This window comes from Mytilus californianus, unplaced genomic scaffold (assembly GCF_021869535.1).
Source record: "Mytilus californianus isolate M0D057914Y unplaced genomic scaffold, xbMytCali1.0.p SCAF_6, whole genome shotgun sequence".
Lineage (NCBI taxonomy): Eukaryota > Metazoa > Mollusca > Bivalvia > Mytilida > Mytilidae > Mytilus > Mytilus californianus.
This window is the reverse complement of record NW_026262712.1, coordinates 57,762,302-57,780,736: the sequence shown is the minus strand read 5'-3', so window position 1 is coordinate 57,780,736 and position 18,435 is coordinate 57,762,302. Positions and strand designations below refer to the sequence as shown.

At 32.2% G+C, this 18,435-nt stretch overlaps 1 protein-coding gene across 2 annotated transcripts in view; it reads left to right on the top strand.

Moving 5' to 3' along the window:
* Positions 1-6: 6 nt before the first annotated feature.
* Positions 7-18,435, top strand: part of LOC127706374 (zinc finger CCCH domain-containing protein 11A-like) — a 28,797-nt gene continuing 10,368 nt past the window's right edge. Inside the window, exons 1-10 of one of the 2 annotated variants that reach the window (XM_052210953.1) lie at positions 7-138; positions 5,087-5,315; positions 6,887-7,024; positions 8,092-8,230; positions 8,853-8,972; positions 10,288-11,178; positions 14,946-15,056; positions 15,685-15,951; positions 16,392-16,538; positions 17,533-17,622. In XM_052210953.1, the coding sequence (XP_052066913.1) occupies positions 5,262-5,315; positions 6,887-7,024; positions 8,092-8,230; positions 8,853-8,972; positions 10,288-11,178; positions 14,946-15,056; positions 15,685-15,951; positions 16,392-16,538; positions 17,533-17,622 (1,957 nt within the window). In that variant the 5' untranslated portion in view covers positions 7-138; positions 5,087-5,261. Of the gene's footprint in view, positions 139-3,250; positions 5,316-6,886; positions 7,025-8,091; positions 8,231-8,852; positions 8,973-10,287; positions 11,179-14,945; positions 15,057-15,684; positions 15,952-16,391; positions 16,539-17,532; positions 17,623-18,435 lie in introns of those variants that run through there. The other variant, XM_052210952.1, reaches the window with a different exon arrangement.

The window sequence follows — 18,435 nt, the reverse complement described above, 5'->3', positions numbered from 1 at the left end:
CAATTGTGACGTCATTCATGCAATTTGTCAATTGTGAAATGGCAGTAGAAAACCATTTTACATTAGAGAATTAATTTTATACAAGTAACCTTTGTTATTGTCCACATTTGTTGACAAAAACTGTTCTTTAATAAACAGGTAACGTATGCTGTCGGTGAATAGGCGTGATTAAAAAGAAACCACACTGATCCTTTGTGTATCCTTTACATCTGATGCCATTGTCCTTGAACTTGAAGTCTTTAATGTCAGCATCAACCAAACATGCCAAAGCTTCAATTTTGAGAGAAATTTGGAATAGTAAAGAATATGGATGAAACATTCCTTTTTGTGTCTGTTTGATGAAAATCCTTGCATTTTTATTGGTTCATTTTGGCATAATTTCTGTCAAATCTCAAATAAATGCTAGACTGTCTTACCTGCTTGCAACATGTACAAATATGCTGTCGGTTTGACCAATTGTCAAAATTGTCCAAATTGTCTGATCCGTAATCAGCATGTTCAATTCAGGTGCCTAAATCAAAAATAAAAACCAAAATCTGAAGATCCTTTTTGTTTCCACCATCATTTATAAATACTCGATGAATGTTAAATAACAATTTATTCTTTAAACATGTTAAAAATTCAAAAATTTCTTTATTAAAATTACAATTTTGTGTTTCTTTCCACAGAGCATGCTAAAACTTGTACATGGTTTACAATGTGTCGATCAGAACCAGTTTTGATAATAAAAAAAAAACAATTGATATTTTCCTGATTTTACTGACTTGACAGACAACATATTTTTTCCTTAGATTTTTTTTGTGATTTTGTTTTGGTGGGTCAAATGAAATTGTTAGTCTGATCAGTCTTCAGTTTTCTGATAGTCATGACAGTCCTGCTTTGAATTATGTTTAGTCTCTCATTAACAGAATTGTAACAAAATTTTATAAGGTAGCGAAGGACCAGTGAAGTCTTATTAAACTGCTTTTTTTCGTTACTCCTCTACCACTGTTCACATTTGCCACCTTAATAGCCATTCACAATAATGTGCCACGTTCATGTGAGGCTATGCAAAAATGATTGTTTCCCCTAACCCTGCCGTGTCTGTTTTTACCCTCTGGGACAATTCTTTTTTCTTTTTGCAGATGAAAAAAAAGTGTTGCTCTGGAATCTCTTGACAATTTCAATGGATGCTTTTTTAAAATTGTCGGATAATCTCTTAAAATATTGTCAACATAGCTCAATTATCATTCCTGTAGTTTCACATATCTTATACCACAATATAGAATGTAAAACAAGAATTTACTGTCAGGTTTACAACAACATACTCTAGAGAAAAATTGATTTTCACCAAAAAAATAAACTAAAATAAAAAGTTTTTCCTGCCTACCTGGCCATAGAAATTTTCACATGTTAGGGGAAACCAACATTCATTTTTCCGTGGCCTGAAGGAGGCAACTGTGTATCTGTACTCAAACATACATTCATCATGTTCATACAAGCTAAGGATGTGCAAGTAAATATAGACAGCTGACATACATGTACATGATATAGCTGCTCTGAAGTGTCCAGTTTTACTGTTTATATTATCACTTTCATATTGTTCTGATAATATTGAAATACAACAATCATTACATGATGACAATGTACATAAAATTTTAAAAGAATGGAAGAAAGTTTTGGTAAATACAAGTGACAAATAAATGCAGTGTTTCTAGTTTAAAAAATGATCGCAAAGGGACACAGCCAAACCAAAGGAGTATGACTATTTTGTAACAGGTCATTAATTATATCATTATATTATTGAATGTTGGATGTATGAATGTGGTTCTTGCTAATCTTTTTTCATTTCCTGTCTGACAGATATGATTCAGACTGCTTTTGACATTATGTGATTACTTATTCATTGGTAGGAACCCAGACTTAAATATTACTTGTTTCTTTTTTATTAATGGGTGTAGCCCCACAAATCTAGGCACTTAGCATTTATTAATGACATCTATGGAAAGAAGTTGATCTTGGTTAGTTCAATGTAGTTATTAAAAAATGACCAGTTTCATAACTTGCTAAGTACTAAGTTTTTGTTGTTTTTTTTAGCTACTTTAAAAAAACACAGAGATAGTACTAAATCAAATCTAATTTCTCAGAACTATTTGGTAAAGTCTTTCAATTCCATTCCTGAAGAACTTTGTTTTTATTGGACTTATCATATTTTTATAGGTACGCATATTAATTTCATTTAAATTCACTTCAGATGCTTAGAAAAAATAAGACTGTGTGCCCCATACATCTTCCTAACTTTTTTGAAATGGCCCTCCTTTGATTATGAAGGAAGGAAGAGTGATGGCCCTTGGCCATGCATACAACATATCTAGTTTTATAAATATGGAAATGACATATTTTAAATGTAAACTTCCAAAGTATCTTTAACATGTTTAAGAATGACCATGGAAAATTTATAATTCCTTAAAAGTAAAAAAGAAGGACATTGGCAAATTCTTCTTTCTGATCCCCAGTATATTAGAAATAGATTATTTCAGTGTCTCAGAAACGATACCAGGGAAGTATTGGGAGAAGGTAGAAAGAGCTTTATTAAATGTGTGTATGTATTATGTATGTGATGTATGGGCTTTGTATGCAATGTAAACTGATGATAGAAGATGGCAGTGAAGGAGATTGTTATACATATACCTGAATTTAATTACATTGTATCTGTGACCTTCAATGTTGTTTGTGGATTTTTCATTATACATTTGTACATTCATGACATTGTATATTTGTAGTACCTTACATTATCATATTTCATAACAGGTTTAATTTTTTTCAGTCTTAAATTTCCATATCCACTTTTTTTTTCAAATAATATAGATACTTATTAAATCAGTATTTGTGTTTTACTTATCAAAATTAATTTCAATGATTTCAGACAAATGTCAGAGTACAGTATTAAGATAAATGTTTATTTATATTAAATTAGAAAAAAAACAAGTTTGCTTGATCCTTTTAATGTTCCTTCAAATGTGCCATTCTATTTTGTTGAAAAATCCAATGGAATGCTTTTGGAGGTTTCTGAAAAGTTTTAAATCAATTCTTTCTTCAATCATGTCAATTAAATATTTCAAATGCAGTCTTCACGCTGAGTGGCAGCCCAGGCAGCCCAGGCTTGTAATATTGCTCTCGGGCCTGTAAAAATCATATCTACAAGCCAACAGAATCTAACTAAAAATTTTCAAAATTGAGCTCCGGGCCTGTAGATTTAGCAGTTCATCGTGAAGACTGCAAATGAATCTGTTAAAAAATAATTATGTCTATTCATCATGGACATTGGCAGGTCAATATTAATTCTTTGGAGTTTTCTAGTTTAAACACCATCATGATCATGTATAAAATTAGGTTGGTGATTAGAATTTTTAAAATTCTGTGAAGTATTAATAAGAAAATGTATTAATTTTGAAGGCAATATATATTTTTGTAAGAGTAATAAATTCAACCATACACCATTGTGCATGTACAGTGTATGGCTCCTACAAATATATTCATATGATTTCATCATGTTCATTCTAAATATTGTGTTCATTTTATTGCATCAGAAATTGTTTTAAAACAGTAAAATACTACAAGTCTGAATTCTGTATTCTAAATACATTGTACCATGAATACATGTACATGAAATAGTCATGAAAATAATACAATAAATTGAAGAAAAAATTTTGCACATACATGTAATACATGTATTATTTTTCCAAGTTCTTAAAATAGCTCTACATTTATTTGTTTCTGTCTGTGTACACATTGTTTATGGTACAATGTAGTTGCAGTTAATTAATGATGCCAGATGGCCTTGCTTTTCAGGAAGTGATCTGATAAAACAATGCACATGTACATTTCTAATTGTATAATTTTCATGTTTAAAGGGCTGTCAACATTCTAGTATACTCATGTTTCCTATCACCATGTGACAACATGCAATAAACAGGAAAGGCGTCATTTATCATATTTATTGATTGCCAGAGACGGATTTAGGGGGAGAGGGGGTTGAGTTCCCCCCATTATGGAGCTTTATAAATGATAAATGCATTAACTTTTTACAAGGATCACTCCAAACGGTGGCTTGCCTTTTTATGACATATTTGAGCAATATAAAGGTGTGTTGGATGGTCAATACTACATGTACATAAAAAGAGCTAATCAAGTAGTCCCATTCTTTTTAAGATTTTTGATAAAACACAACTTTATTTTCTGTGTCAGATGTTCATTCCTAGTATATTTAACTTCATCAACTGTACAATTGTAGCTGCACTTAAACTCTGCCAACAACCACCACCAATAAAAAACCAAAAACATGCTGAGAGTAATAATATTTGAAATAGCATTTTAACCTTGGAATGTATAACATGTTTAAAGAACATGAAGAAAAAAAAAGTTAGTTAAGAAAAAAATTCAACTTTTAAACTGTTCATCTGGTTTATGCTTTTTGAAAAATTTGGAACTAATTAATTTTGTACATGTACATAATGTGTATGAATTTAATATTTTTGCTCGTTTTTGATATTATACTTGTATGTTAAAATTTTGTCATGACTGTTTTATCAATATGACAAAAAAAACAGGTGAAGGGGGTTAAATGTGGTGATTGATGCAGTGAATAGTTTTTGTAAAAGTGGTCACCATAAAGAAAAAGTACATGTAACATAACAAATTGGTATGGTTTGATTTAAAATACTTTTGGACTATGTGGTTAAAAAACATATTCACATATATATGTTTGTAAATGAATTAGATAAACATGGTTTAACTTCATTGTTTGTGGTTACAGATTATTTATGTTTATACAATACCAGGGATAATTGTAGCACTTTAGATTGTTGAGTCCATGGCACAATTCTGTAAATTTTGGTGAGATCTACTGTTCAATGTAAGATTCTAATATTAGAAATTTATTTTAGTGAGCTGAGGACTCATTAAGGCTAGTTGCAAGGATCCCTGAGATATTTTATTTTTTCAAACTTTGTATTTTTTAACTGATAATTTCTTTTCAGCTTTTTATTATAATTATATGCAATTATTGTGTATCTTGCATATAAAAATTAAGTTTAATTTTATACAGAAAGAGGTGTACTGTGCATAAAAGAATAAATAAATATCAATAAGAAATTAGAGACTATATCATAAATATGACATTTGACATTTGAAGAAAGACTAAAAATATTCAAGGAGCTTTCTGTGTTGGAGAATTATTCAAGGACAAGATAAAGAACTTTTTCTAACAGTGACAATTCAACATGTCTGCTTATGGAAACGATTGTCATTTCTACTACAATTCTAATTGTACAAAGGTTAGTAGCTTGTTTATTTATATGTACTTTTAAAAATTTATATAAGAAAGTAGCGGGGTGTGGGGTAAATGTAAGCCAGACAGTAATCTAGCCAGCAGCACAAAAATAGCTAGGACATCTAGAGACAATGTACAGTCTAATATGTAAACAAATATTATTCAATATTATACATGTATCTACATATATACAAAATGCATTGTATAATGCTCTATATATAAAATTTAGCAAATGTATTATGTATGATTGCAAATGAAAAAACTTGAGACAAACTAATAAGCTATAACCGACCCTAGCATGGCCAAATAACAAGAAAGCCAATGTAATAACAATAAATGAAAATATTTATATATAAATGGCACACGAGAACAAAAGACAACCACTGAATCACTGGCACATTTAAAATGTGATGGGAATGAACTTGTTTGTGAGTTCTCAATCCTCGGCCTCCGCTAATATGTGTTATAGATGTAGCACAATATACATTTTATAAGTACAAACTGCAAAAATCAGTGTGTCCAACTTAACAGATTGACACAAAGCACGAAAATAATATGACAAAGATTCTTTATGACAAATGCAAGATTAGCTCTAGGCCTTAACACCAAATTTCATAAAAGACAAAAAAACATAAAATTATTTAACTTATTTAAGTCAACAACTATACAGGAACAGTTCAAGTGCTCATTGTGAATGTGAATAGGTCAATGATTATAGTGACAAAAGTTTTACTTGCCATGCAACATCATCACACATTTTTGGCATAGACTTCAGGCTCTTCAGCAAGCTGAACAGACCTCACACATTTACTCTGAAACACATCTTGCAGTATGAAATATTTTCTGTGTCCATTCATAAGGATAATTATCTATAATCAACCATAGCATGTCAAAATGACAAGAAAAATAATGCTATAACATTACAATGTAAACAAATATTTTAAATTGAGCTCTGATTCAATTTTTTAGCATTTCATCTTGAAATAGATGATTTGGTGATTTGGGTTCATTTCATTTGATTTAATCAAAGGGAAACAATCCAAGCTTTATTTGTACATTAAATTAATGATAGGAAAGTTTTAAACCAGTAAACACTTGCAAATAACGATAAACAGTTGGTATTCTATGTTTATTGCTTTTATAAATTTTTATTCAAACTAAATTGCTAATACAGAAAGCATGCAGACTGACACTGAAAAGTTGGCATCTGTACCAAGGTACTCCTGTGTAGATTTCATACATGAACATTTTAGGAATCTTTTACCATGCCAAAAAAAAATTTGTACGCAGTTTCAATTCAGAAAAAATAAAAGTAACATTTCAGTCATTCTTCAATCCATAAATAAGGTTGTTTACTGTGTAGAATGCCACATGTGGTTGTTCCATAATGAAACAACAATCACTGTTTAGGTTCATGACTTGAGACGGGTATATTTATCTGACATGGATAGAATAGAGAATACTCAGCCCTCCTTTTTAAAGAATTTATATGTTTTATTTGGGAAGGTTTGAGAAATATATTTGTTTTGTATTAAATTTTAAATGAAGTAATGTTTGTATATTAAATAATTCCAGGGTGAAAATTGTGCCTTTAGACATTGTGAAGCAGCTAAGAGTTCTATGGTGACCTGTACATTCTGGCAACAAGGAATCTGCTCGAAACCTAATTGTCCGTACAGACATGCAGAACTGCCTCCGACTGATGTGTTTGAGGTATATTTGAGTAAATGAATATACATTTGTATAGACCTCCTCAGTGGTATTGTGGTATGGTGTTCATTTCCTGTGCCTGTGGTCATGGGTTCTAACCCGACCTGGTCAAACCAAAGACTGTAAAATTGGTACCGGTATTTGCTGTTTCTCAGCTTAGTAAGTGGCATTAAGGAGTAAGAGCAAAGACTGGTTGGTTTGGCATCAGAATAATGTGTCCAGGTAGGGGTAACATGTATTACTGTGGACTGTTACATGTACCTTATGAACTAGCACATTAAAAATTCGGCTCAACATGCCTGTCTAGTACAAAGCAGGGTGCATGTTCAATTGTACTAGCATGTTCATGTCCTAAATATGCATTTAATTTGCCACTGGATGTTTAACATCCATCCGTCCATCCACATTTGTATAAGTTTCTTGGTGCATATATAGATTTCCTGTGTTCTGATATTTGTAAGCATGTTAATTTTGTGTTCCAATACAACACAACATACACGACTATACATAAGTATTGGCAATGATCACATTTTAAGTATGAAAAACTTTTAAACAAAATGTGCTTTTGGTAGACGCTTTTGCACACCAATTTAAGTACAAAAAGAAACATTCATTAATAAGCCAATATATATTATTGCAAAAATATATAAAAAATGTGTAAATGTGATAGCTTTGCTAAAACCACGAAGAACACCATTCACTAACGTGAAAACTGCATAAACACCTTGAAACTTTTCAGTTGGATTTATTCACAATGTTGCACACATAAGGATTAAATGAAAAAAATGATAACTCTTTATATTATCATATGTAACAGTTAATTTTTGGTTTTCACCTGTTGGTCAGAAACAAACAGAATACTCGAAGACATTTATATGTCCCTGTTTTGATCGAATGGAAAAAACTTATTTCTTGTTAAAAACAAGGTTAAAAAATCAAATCCACAGTTATAAAATGCAATTGTTGTGAAAACATTTTGTACAACATGATATCAATAAGTCAATATATTTTTAGTCTAGAAATGCATGACAGCCTTGTAAGTATTCATTTTAAAATCTTTCTTTTATTAGAGAAATAGACAAGGCATACCATGTTATTGGGAGAACCAGCCAGTAGGTTGTACTCGTTCTAATTGTCAGTACCAACATTTTAAAACTAGACCAGTGGTTCAAGGTGCACAACCATTGCAGACTCAGCCGATTTTATCAGGTAATTGAGAGCAACCTCAGAAAGTGTTTATTCGCAAATGGGTTGATATACTGATAGACTGACATGTATATTAAGACACACCTATTTGTTGGTGGGAACTTATAGGGAAAAAAACTTTTTAAATATCTAGGTCAAAAGCTCTTTTCTGGATTTACCTTGATCAGCAATGCTCAAACTCACATACTTTAAAACCAAGGATGTATAATTATCATGTGACTTTAAGAGCTAAAGAGAACTGCACTTGTCATCTAATATGAAAAAGAGAACATGTTCCTGTATTTTCTCAATTTTATTAGTGATAGGTTTACTGCAAAAAGTCTTAAGGGAAATAACTGTAACATAATTTAAAGGTTTTGATATCATATGATAATTTGGATAACATATATATAAAAGGATTTTTTCTTTCAACCTCTTCCTTTTCTCTTTGGAGAATGAATAAGTAATTCCTTGAAGCAATAGGTTTAAAGTGGACAGATATTAATGATCTTATTTCTTTCAAATTTTTTTTATCTGTAAAAAAAAGAAAAGTTGTAAAAATACTCTTTACATTGTAACTTATAACAACACATATAAGGCGCTGTTGTTGATGCAGCAATTATCTTTAATTATAATCTCTTTATAGAAAATCAGTTGCCAGATACCAGCTTTCCTCCCCCATTGTTTGGACAGCAGCCACCTATTCAACAATTGACTGCAATACCTGGGGCACCAGTAATACAGCCTGTTGTTGTTCATTTCTCAGGTAAGTACAAGGCTGGGGACGAGTCATGTAACATTTTGTTATTCCCTGTTTGACCTGGGCCACCAGTCATACAACCTGTTGTTCACTTCTCAGGTGAGTACCCCGCCTGGGGACCAGTCATGTAACATTTTGTTATTCCCTGCTCAACCTGGGGCTCCAGTAATACAGCTTGTTGTTCACTTCTCAGGTGAGTACCTAGGCTGGGGACCAGTCATGTATTATTTTGTTATTCCCTGCTCATGAATGCAAATAATTTGTCAGACTGTAAGCATTATGAAACAAACTAATGTTGTTCACTTCCATAGTATGTCCAAGGCTGGTAACTTTTCATGAAAACTTGTATTGTTCCTTGCCCATGAAGCTTCTACTGGTCATACCTCCAGTATTACTTCTGCATTAATTGCATTTCACTTGGTAATGACTGAAGCTGGTAACCAGTTATATTACCACAAATTGGCATTTCTAATGTATAGAGTAATTTGTAGAAATCTAAGGTACATGTAATATCATAAATATGACAGTGTAGGAAATTTAAAAAGATGGTTAAAGATACCAAAGGGACTTTTAAACTCATAAGTCCAAAACAAACTGACAAAGCCATTGCAAAAAACGAAAAAACGACAAAAAACAAACGACAGTAGACAAAACACCACATAGAAAACTAAACACTGAACCCTACAAAAATCCGGGGGTGATTTCAGGTGTTCTGGAAGGGTTAGCAGATCCTGCTCCACATGTGACACCAGTGAAATGTATTACAAAATGAACTGATGCATTCAATTTTTCACATAATTAATAATATTACCAAAAAAAAACATTCTTTTTCACTCAGCTTGTACAGAACATGCACATGCGTTGTCTGTCATGAAAAGAACAAAGTAAACAGATATATCGTTGCAAGTTTCAACATTTGGTTCAATATTTGTATACAGAAATAAATGTGATTTGATAGTTGAATTAACATGAAAAAGGCAAGAGGCCTGGATTATTAATACTAAAACTTTTAGTTTTATTACAATATCATATGTGCAACCTTTATATTAATTAAACTGTCATTAATGTAAAATGTTGTATATATTTTGAAATAATGAATACAGGTGACAAATTCTGAATTTCAAGTAATTTATCAAAAGCTGATTTCAGATTTTTTTTCTATTGATTTTTCATGCAAACAGATTTTTTTTCTCAGATTCATTAGTTTTTGCCCAAAAGAGTGCACTACTGTACTATTAGTATACAATATAAATAATTAGGTAGAAATTTTAAGTAGTTGTCATGTTAAATTTTTCATGTATATTTTTTTTATTTTTTATAGATTCAGAAGTTGAGAGTGACAAAAATTCACCTGTGAAAAGTAAGAAACTCTTAGAGCCAGAAAGTACAAAAGTGAAATTACAGTCACTAGATACAACCAAAACTGACACAAACAATCTGTCATCGTCAAGAACAGTCACAACTTCTGATTTATCATCTTTGAGAACAGTCACAGTATCTAACCAGTCATCTTTGAGAACAGTCACTGCACCTAATCAGTCAACCTTGACTGCTGTTGTTCCATCCCAGACAATTACACCTATTCAGTCAGGCATATCAGCTTTCACATCAGTGCAGCCTTCATCCATACCATCATCAATTCAGTCCATCACTTCAATAAAGCCAGTATTACCACAGACAGTGCAGACCATCCCTGTTGTTTCTAAGCAGGCAACAGTTGCTACTATCCCAGAGATAGACTACTTTATTGGCACACCTTTTTTACCAAAGTCAATTAAGTCCCCTCCACAGTCATCTCCAAAATATGATTCTAGTCCAGACAGAAGAAGCTATGATAGCAGATATAGCAGATCTCCTACCCCTCGAAGTATGTCTCCATGGAGAAGAAGGTCAAGATCACCTTCACCTAGGAGAAGTAGGTCTCCAAGAAGGCGATCCCCATTTTACTCAAGAGATCGTAGTAGGTCACCAAGAAGATGGTCTCCCAGGTACAGAAGTCCCTCTCCAAGGCGCAGAAGTTCATCTCCTAGAAGGCGCACTCCTCCAAAAAATTCAGTATTTAGACCTCAGGACAGTTATTTACCAAGTCGAAGACCGGTCCATGAACGTTTGAATAGGGATAGGAATTACCCATCAACATCTTTAAACAGGGGACGACCTGAAGGTGTTCCACAGAAAAAAATCAATCTCAGCAAAATTAAAGATAAAACAGGTATTCTTAACATTTAAAAGAAATTATTGTTTACAGTAATTTTTTTCTAATAAAAAACTATTTCCTCTGAGTTATTGAAAAAACCTTGCAATAGCTCATTACACATGATGTACATTTCAAGTGCAAATTTCATCTATTTTTAATACACCTTGAAATTTGTTCTACATTTTAAAAACTTGCTTTTACTATGGTTTCCTTTCATATATGTGAATAGTAATAGTAAGGTTATTTTAGAAAATGATTTTTAATATATCAGTAATGGGTCTTTTGCCTGATTTTATTTTAATTGGATTTCTTGGACAAGATTTGTTCTTAAGGTGACAAATCCTATGTTTGCTAATACAGCATTTAGCCTCCATCGATCAATCTAATCTATGTTAGTTCAATATTCAACTTGGCAATATTCCCCCCTCTACAAATTATTTTGGAGACAAAATCCAAATTTCAAATAAGATGGACATTGGCCATACATGTCTTTTGTTGACTTTCCCCCATTATACACTGGCAAATGTATGAGAGTCATGCTAAGGTATAAAGATAAGAAAATGTGGTATGATTTCCAATGAGACAACTCTCCACCAGAGACCAAATGATGTAAAAGTTTACAACTTTAGGTCACCGTACGGCCTTCAATATGAGCAAAACCCGTACCATATAGTCAGCTATAAAAGGCCCCGAAATGACAAATGAAAAACAATTCAAATGAGAACACTAACACCCTGATTTATGTACAAAACAATGAACAAAAAACAAATATGATATACAGCAACAAACAACAACCACTGAATTACAGCCTTTTGGCTTGGGATAGGCACACTCAGAATGTGGTGGAGTTAAACTAGTTTGTTGGTGCCATACCCTCTCCTAACCCGGGACAATGGTGTGACTGTACAACATAAGAACAAATAATATAGAGCTATATTATGGTTTTATGTTGGTAGTAGTTATTTATTGATACAATGATGCATGTGTGTGACAATTCCAAGTACTGTGGATATCAATTTTTCTGTAGTGATATTTAATTTCTTGGTTTTGCCAAAGGCTGCATCCAAGCCTTTAAAAATTTTTAACATTGTTAAACATTAAAATTTGGGGATTACCTATACCCACAAAATCCAAGAAAATTTGTTTCCCAGGAATAATAGCGAATCCACAGTATACCACATGGTAAAAGGAAAGTGTCCTCTCTCTGATATTTTCCATCTATATATAGCTAGTTTAGTTGATACTTGATGACCAGAATGAAATTTAAAGGTTTAAAAGTGGTGTATTTCCAAGGCCTATTAAGACTTACTGTAATATTTATCTATAGTACTGCATGGTAATGAAGATCAAAAGACTACTTTTAAATTGAATTGTGACTTCTTATGTGCCAGTCTTTGTAAGAATCAGGCAATTTTGAAAAAAAATCAAAACATGGCTGAAAAAAACCCACGACCTTACCATCCTATTTTGAAGTTACCCTCTTCCTGGCAGAATTGGCTCCCCTTAATTGTTAATTTCTAGTGCATTTCAACCAAATTATATCTTGAATTACAAGAACAGGAAAAGGAAACGAATGTTATATTCGTGCATTATTATACATTTTGAAAATAAATTAATGTCAAATTGAGTGGGTATTTGTTTGTCATGTTTTCCCCACTGCCTGATTCTTAGGCAGATTGGCAAATTAGTTCACATTATCTTTGTTCATCATTGCCATATCGACCTTATGTAAAAAACATGAACTACATGATTTTATACATTACATGGTGTGCATAGAAAAGCAAAATGTATTGTTCTCCCCAGTATTTTCAAACAGAATCATTGGACGTGAAATAGCACTGCTTTCATAAAATTATAGCACCACATTTGCAACACATTCTATTATAAGATCTATTCAGCTAACACCAAGGTACCATATGGTGCTTCAAGGCCAAGGGGAGACCACTGCATACTTTAACATACTTGATTTGAACTTTTGTGCGAAAAACACTGGGGGGAAAATGATGGAGGAATGCTTATTTAGGCATATCATGCATTTAATGTGTTCCCTAACTTAAATTTTTAAACCAATGCTAAATATTTTGGACAATTTTCAGAAAAAAACAGGTCTCATTGCCAAAATACTTGTAGACTTATAATAAAACCTTTTTTTTTTAAATCATGAATGTCAATGGGAAAGATGCATTGTTTTTTGTCGAGCCTGCGACTTTTGTCGCAGAAAGCTCGACATAGGGATAGTGATCCGGCGGCGGCGGCGGCGTTAGCTAACTTCTTAAAAGCTTTATATTTTAGAGGGTGGAAGATCTGGATGCTTCATACTTTGTATATGGATGCCTCATGTTACGAGTTTCCGTCAGTCACATGTCTAATGTCCTTGACCTCATTTTCATGGTTCAGTGACTACTTGAAAAAAAAGTTAAGATTTTTTGTAATGTTTAATTCTCTCTTATTATAAGTAATAGGATAACTATATTTGGTATGTGCGTACCTTGCAAGGTCCTCATGCCCGTCAGACAGTTTTCACTTGACCTCGACCTCATTTCATGGATCAGTGACCAAGGTTAAGTTTTGGTGGTCAAGTCCATATCTCAGATACTATAAGCAATAGGTCTAGTATATTCGGTGTATGGAAGGACTGTAAGGTGTACATGTCCAACTGGCAGGTGTCATCTGACCTTGACCTCATTTTCATGGTTCAGTGGTTATAGTTAAGTTTTTGTGTTTTGGTCTGTTTTTCTCATACTGTATGCAATAGGTCTACTATATTTGGTATATGGAATGATTGTAAGGTGTACATGTCTAGCTGGCAGGTGTCATCTGACCTTGACCTCATTTTCATGGTTCAGTGGTTATAGTTAAATTTTTGTGTTTTGGTCTGTTTTTCTTATACTGTATGCAATAGGTCTACTATATTTGGTGTATGGAATGATTGTAAGGTGTACATGTCTAGCTGGCAGGTGTCATCTGACCTTGACCTCATTTTCATGGTTCAGTGGTCAAAGTTAAGTTTTTGAGTTTTGGTCTTTTTTCTAATACTGTATGCAATAGGTCTACTATATTTGGTGTATGGAATGATTGTTAGGTGTACATGTCTAGCTGGCAGGTGTCATCTGACCTTGACCTCATTTTCATGGTTCAGTGGTCAAAGTTAAGTTTTTGAGTTTTGGTCTTTTTTTCTAATACTATATGCAATAGGTCTACTATATTTGGTGTATGGAATGATTGTAAGGTGTACATGTCTAGCTGGCAGGTGTCATCTGACCGTGACCTCATTTTCATGGTTCAGTGGTCAAAGTTAAGTTTTTGAGTTTTGGTCTTTTTTTCTAATACTATATGCAATAGTTCAACTATATTTGGTGTATGGAAATAATTTATGATCTATATGTCAGTCATGCAGGTTTTATTTGACCTTGACCTCATTTTCAAGGTTCATTGCTCAGTGTTAAGTTTTTGTGTTTTTGTGTGTTTTTCTTAAACTATGAGCAATAGGTCAGCTATATTTGTTGTATGGAAGAATTGTTAGCTGTACATGCCTGCCTAGCATGGTTCATCTGACCTTGACCTCATTTTCATGGTTCATTGGTCAATGTTTAGTTTACTTGGTTAATGTTAAGTTTATGTGACAGTTTTAATAAAGCTTTATATTTAGGTCTATCAACATAATATCAATGATTAGTAAAGAAGGTGAGACATTTCAGCGTGTGCACTCTTGTGTTTACGTACATTTTGTAATGTGTTTAGATTACACTTGTGTTATATTTTGATAATTATTTTATTTACAGAAAGTGAAGAGGATAACATCAAAGTCAAATCATTAGAGGAGATACAGCGAGCAAAAGCATTGTTGTCAATGGGATTAATTGAACTGAAGAGTGGAAAAATTGTCAAAATTTGTAAGTATCTAACAAATTGCAGTAATCTTGTTAAATGAAATGGGTCAAGAATGCTTAAAACATGATTGATCAAACCACAACCACAGTGTATGCAGTAAAATATATATAATATCGAAAAATACAAATGGAATAAGGCTGGACAATTTTGTGTTTTAGTTTCCTGCCTCCATATATCCTTATCCTTTGTTTCATAGGCTACCTGTACGCAATAATTGTCTTTACACAGAATGTTAAAGACAGCATATTCATGATATTGTATTGTTCATGTATACTATAAATCTTATTTCAGCTGACTTATATAGTAAAATTTATGATAAAATTGACCAGAATGGAATGAAAGTTTGGAAGTTGTGAAAAGTGTTGTTGTGCATATGCAAATTAATGAATGTGTAATGTAAATAAGATCAAATTTGGAGAAAACATAATTTTTTTACCAGGTTTTTTTCACAAGAAAATATTAAATAAAAAAGGAAAACAAATTCCAACCTGCTTACCTTTTTTATGACAGGAGGCGGGGAAACTCACATTTGCATATTTATTATTTTTATTAGCTTAAATATTTGACCAGAATCTTATAATAAATATAACAGTGAAAAAAAGTCAACTGTATTTTTTATTTATTATGTAGGTGAAGCAAACAAATACCAAGAGGAGGATGAAGCAGAAGAAGAGAAGAAAGCACCTCCAAAGAAAAAGAAAATCGTCAAAAAAATATCTTCCAAAAGTAAGAAAGTTGAAAACAAAACAAAACCCGTAGTGAAAAAGGTGGAGAAAATTGAAAAGAAGGAAGAAAGTGAAGAGGAAAAGGAAGAGGAGGAAGAAAACTTTGATGATGGAGATGACTTAGGGGAAGAACCAGAAATTGATATCTGTGAGGCAACAGAGGAGTGGGAAGGTAATTGATGTGTTTAGGGAGATTGATTTTTGCAGGGTAATATAAATGTTCAATTGTTTAGAACTCCAGATATTTTTTTTAAGTAAAAAGATATTTTCCACCAGTTTTAAAATTACATGCTTAGGGGGAGTACTGTTCATTAATAGAAGAAAAATGACCCTGAGGAAACAAATATCCTTTACAAAATGTCTTTTTATCTAGAATATGTTAAAATATTTAGACGGTATTTGCCCAGAAAAAAATAAAAAGACATGTTTATGTTTATGTTTAAGTAAACTTAATGAAATTAACTACCTTGATTATAGCATAGGGGGGAAGTAGGAATTTGCACTGTTAAATTTAAATTGGTATTGTAATAGCAAAATAGTAGGAAAAATATTACAACCTGGTCACATGAGTCTGTGATCAATTTTCTAGCATAGTTGGATATAAAATTTCAGAACAAGAATTTCAGAAGGAGGAATCACAGGATGAGGATGAGGAGGTAGAAGATGAATCAGAACAAGAGGAGGAGGAAGGGGAGGAATCTGAACCCGAACCTGAACCTGTAGAGTATCAACAGGATATAAGAAGGGCTGTGAGAAAGGGTAATCTATCTAAACATATCTAACTGGGAGTTAAGTTGATAATAGAAAAATACAAAGGATATGGGGTATCCATCCATGACACAAAATCAGTACATGCACAGCAACAAAAAAAGTATGGATGTTAGGATGGTTTAACATTCAGGAGGCAATGTGTCAACCATATTCAGAAGGATGATATGTTAAGGCTTGTAAAAATGCTGTCAGGACTGTAAAAATCATCTCTACAGGCCAATAGAATCTAACTAAAATTCGTAAAATTCAGCTTCGGGCCTGTAGATTCAAAATTTATCGTGAAGACTGAATGTGATATGATTATTGACACAGCTTTATACAAAAACAACATGGTTTGCCAATTATTGTTCTTGCAGAACAAAACAAGTCTTAATTGAATGAAATAGGTCAACATATATTCTGGAATTTCATATGGAACTAATTAGGTCATGTGAGAATGAGATGTATATATGTATTCAACTTTCTCTTTGTCCACTTTATGTTTCAGTTCAATCTCTCTTCATAACTTTTTATTAATTAATCATAGTTTGAATGATTTTTTCATCTTTAATAACTAGTTCAAAAGTTTTATTTTGTTCTGTAATTATTGGTAGTAAAATGTGTTGCACAAACACAATGTAGAATCACTAATGGAAACTCATTTTGATGCAAAATAAAACATAGGACTTGAATATTTGACTCAGTATTTCAACTTTAAAATGTTTTTTCTTTTCTTTCCAAATTTTTTCGGATACTTCAAACTTCAACGCACTAGGTTTAGTTTATATTCTTTTTTTTCTTCGAGGGGAATTAAAAATAAACCCAAGTTTACAGAGCTTTGGAATCAACAGAGTATAACTATTCTGACTTAAAGTTCAATAAAACAAACACATTTATTTTAAAAGGACTGACTAAATACCTCTTCTTATTCATGTTATTTTCGTCACATTGAGGTTTTTTTTCTGTATTTATATACATAAATGTATTGCTTTTTATTTGATAGAAGATGTAGAGAAAAAGATAATTCAGACATCTTCACAAGTAAAAAGAAAAAGGAAAGTTATTGTGGACGAAGAGGAAAAGAAAAGCAAAGGTAAACATTGTTTATATCTTGAAAAACAGGTCTTCATAATATATTGATTGATTGATTGGTGTTTAATGCCAGTTTCAGCACTATTGTGCTATTTCATGGTTGTCAATTTTTATTGGTGGAGAAAGCCAGAGCGCAGGAGATAACCACCGAGCTTCCGTAGGAAAACTGACAAACCTAGTCAGTTAAGTTACAACCTCATTGTTGACAGGCTAATGATACAGTAGTTCAACTACCTAGACCACTCTGCCACGGAGAGGTCCCCCTCTTCATAAATTAATATAGTTGAGGAAGATAAAAACAGATCGATTAACACATATTTTAGATTTTCAAGATGTAAGCTTTCTATTTGAACACTGTAATATATACAAATAAGATTTTAATAGAAATTACTTTATTAAAAATCGTTTCATTATTTTAAAAAGCTGATCTGATATAAAGAAGGAGTTGCAAATACCCACAACTGTAAGGAATGATAAAGTCAACTCTTGATTACAGAAGTACCCAATAATTAACTTCTTGAGTTTCATATGAATCTTTTAGTGTCGTTAAAATCAATTTATAGAATTTCATAGAGTATGATGATGATGGATGACTGTTTAACGTCCAGCAGCAAATTAAATGAATATTCAGAACAAGAACATGTACCCGGTAATAGGAATTTTAACCCTGCTTTTTACTCTAGCGATATCTCACTTTTGAAACCATTTTATAGAAATCATAGACATTTAAGAAAAAATGGTTTCTAAATGTTAATTTATAATTGCTTTTGAATCCAGTTATTTTTCACACTTCTTAGGACTGTTCCATAAAAAC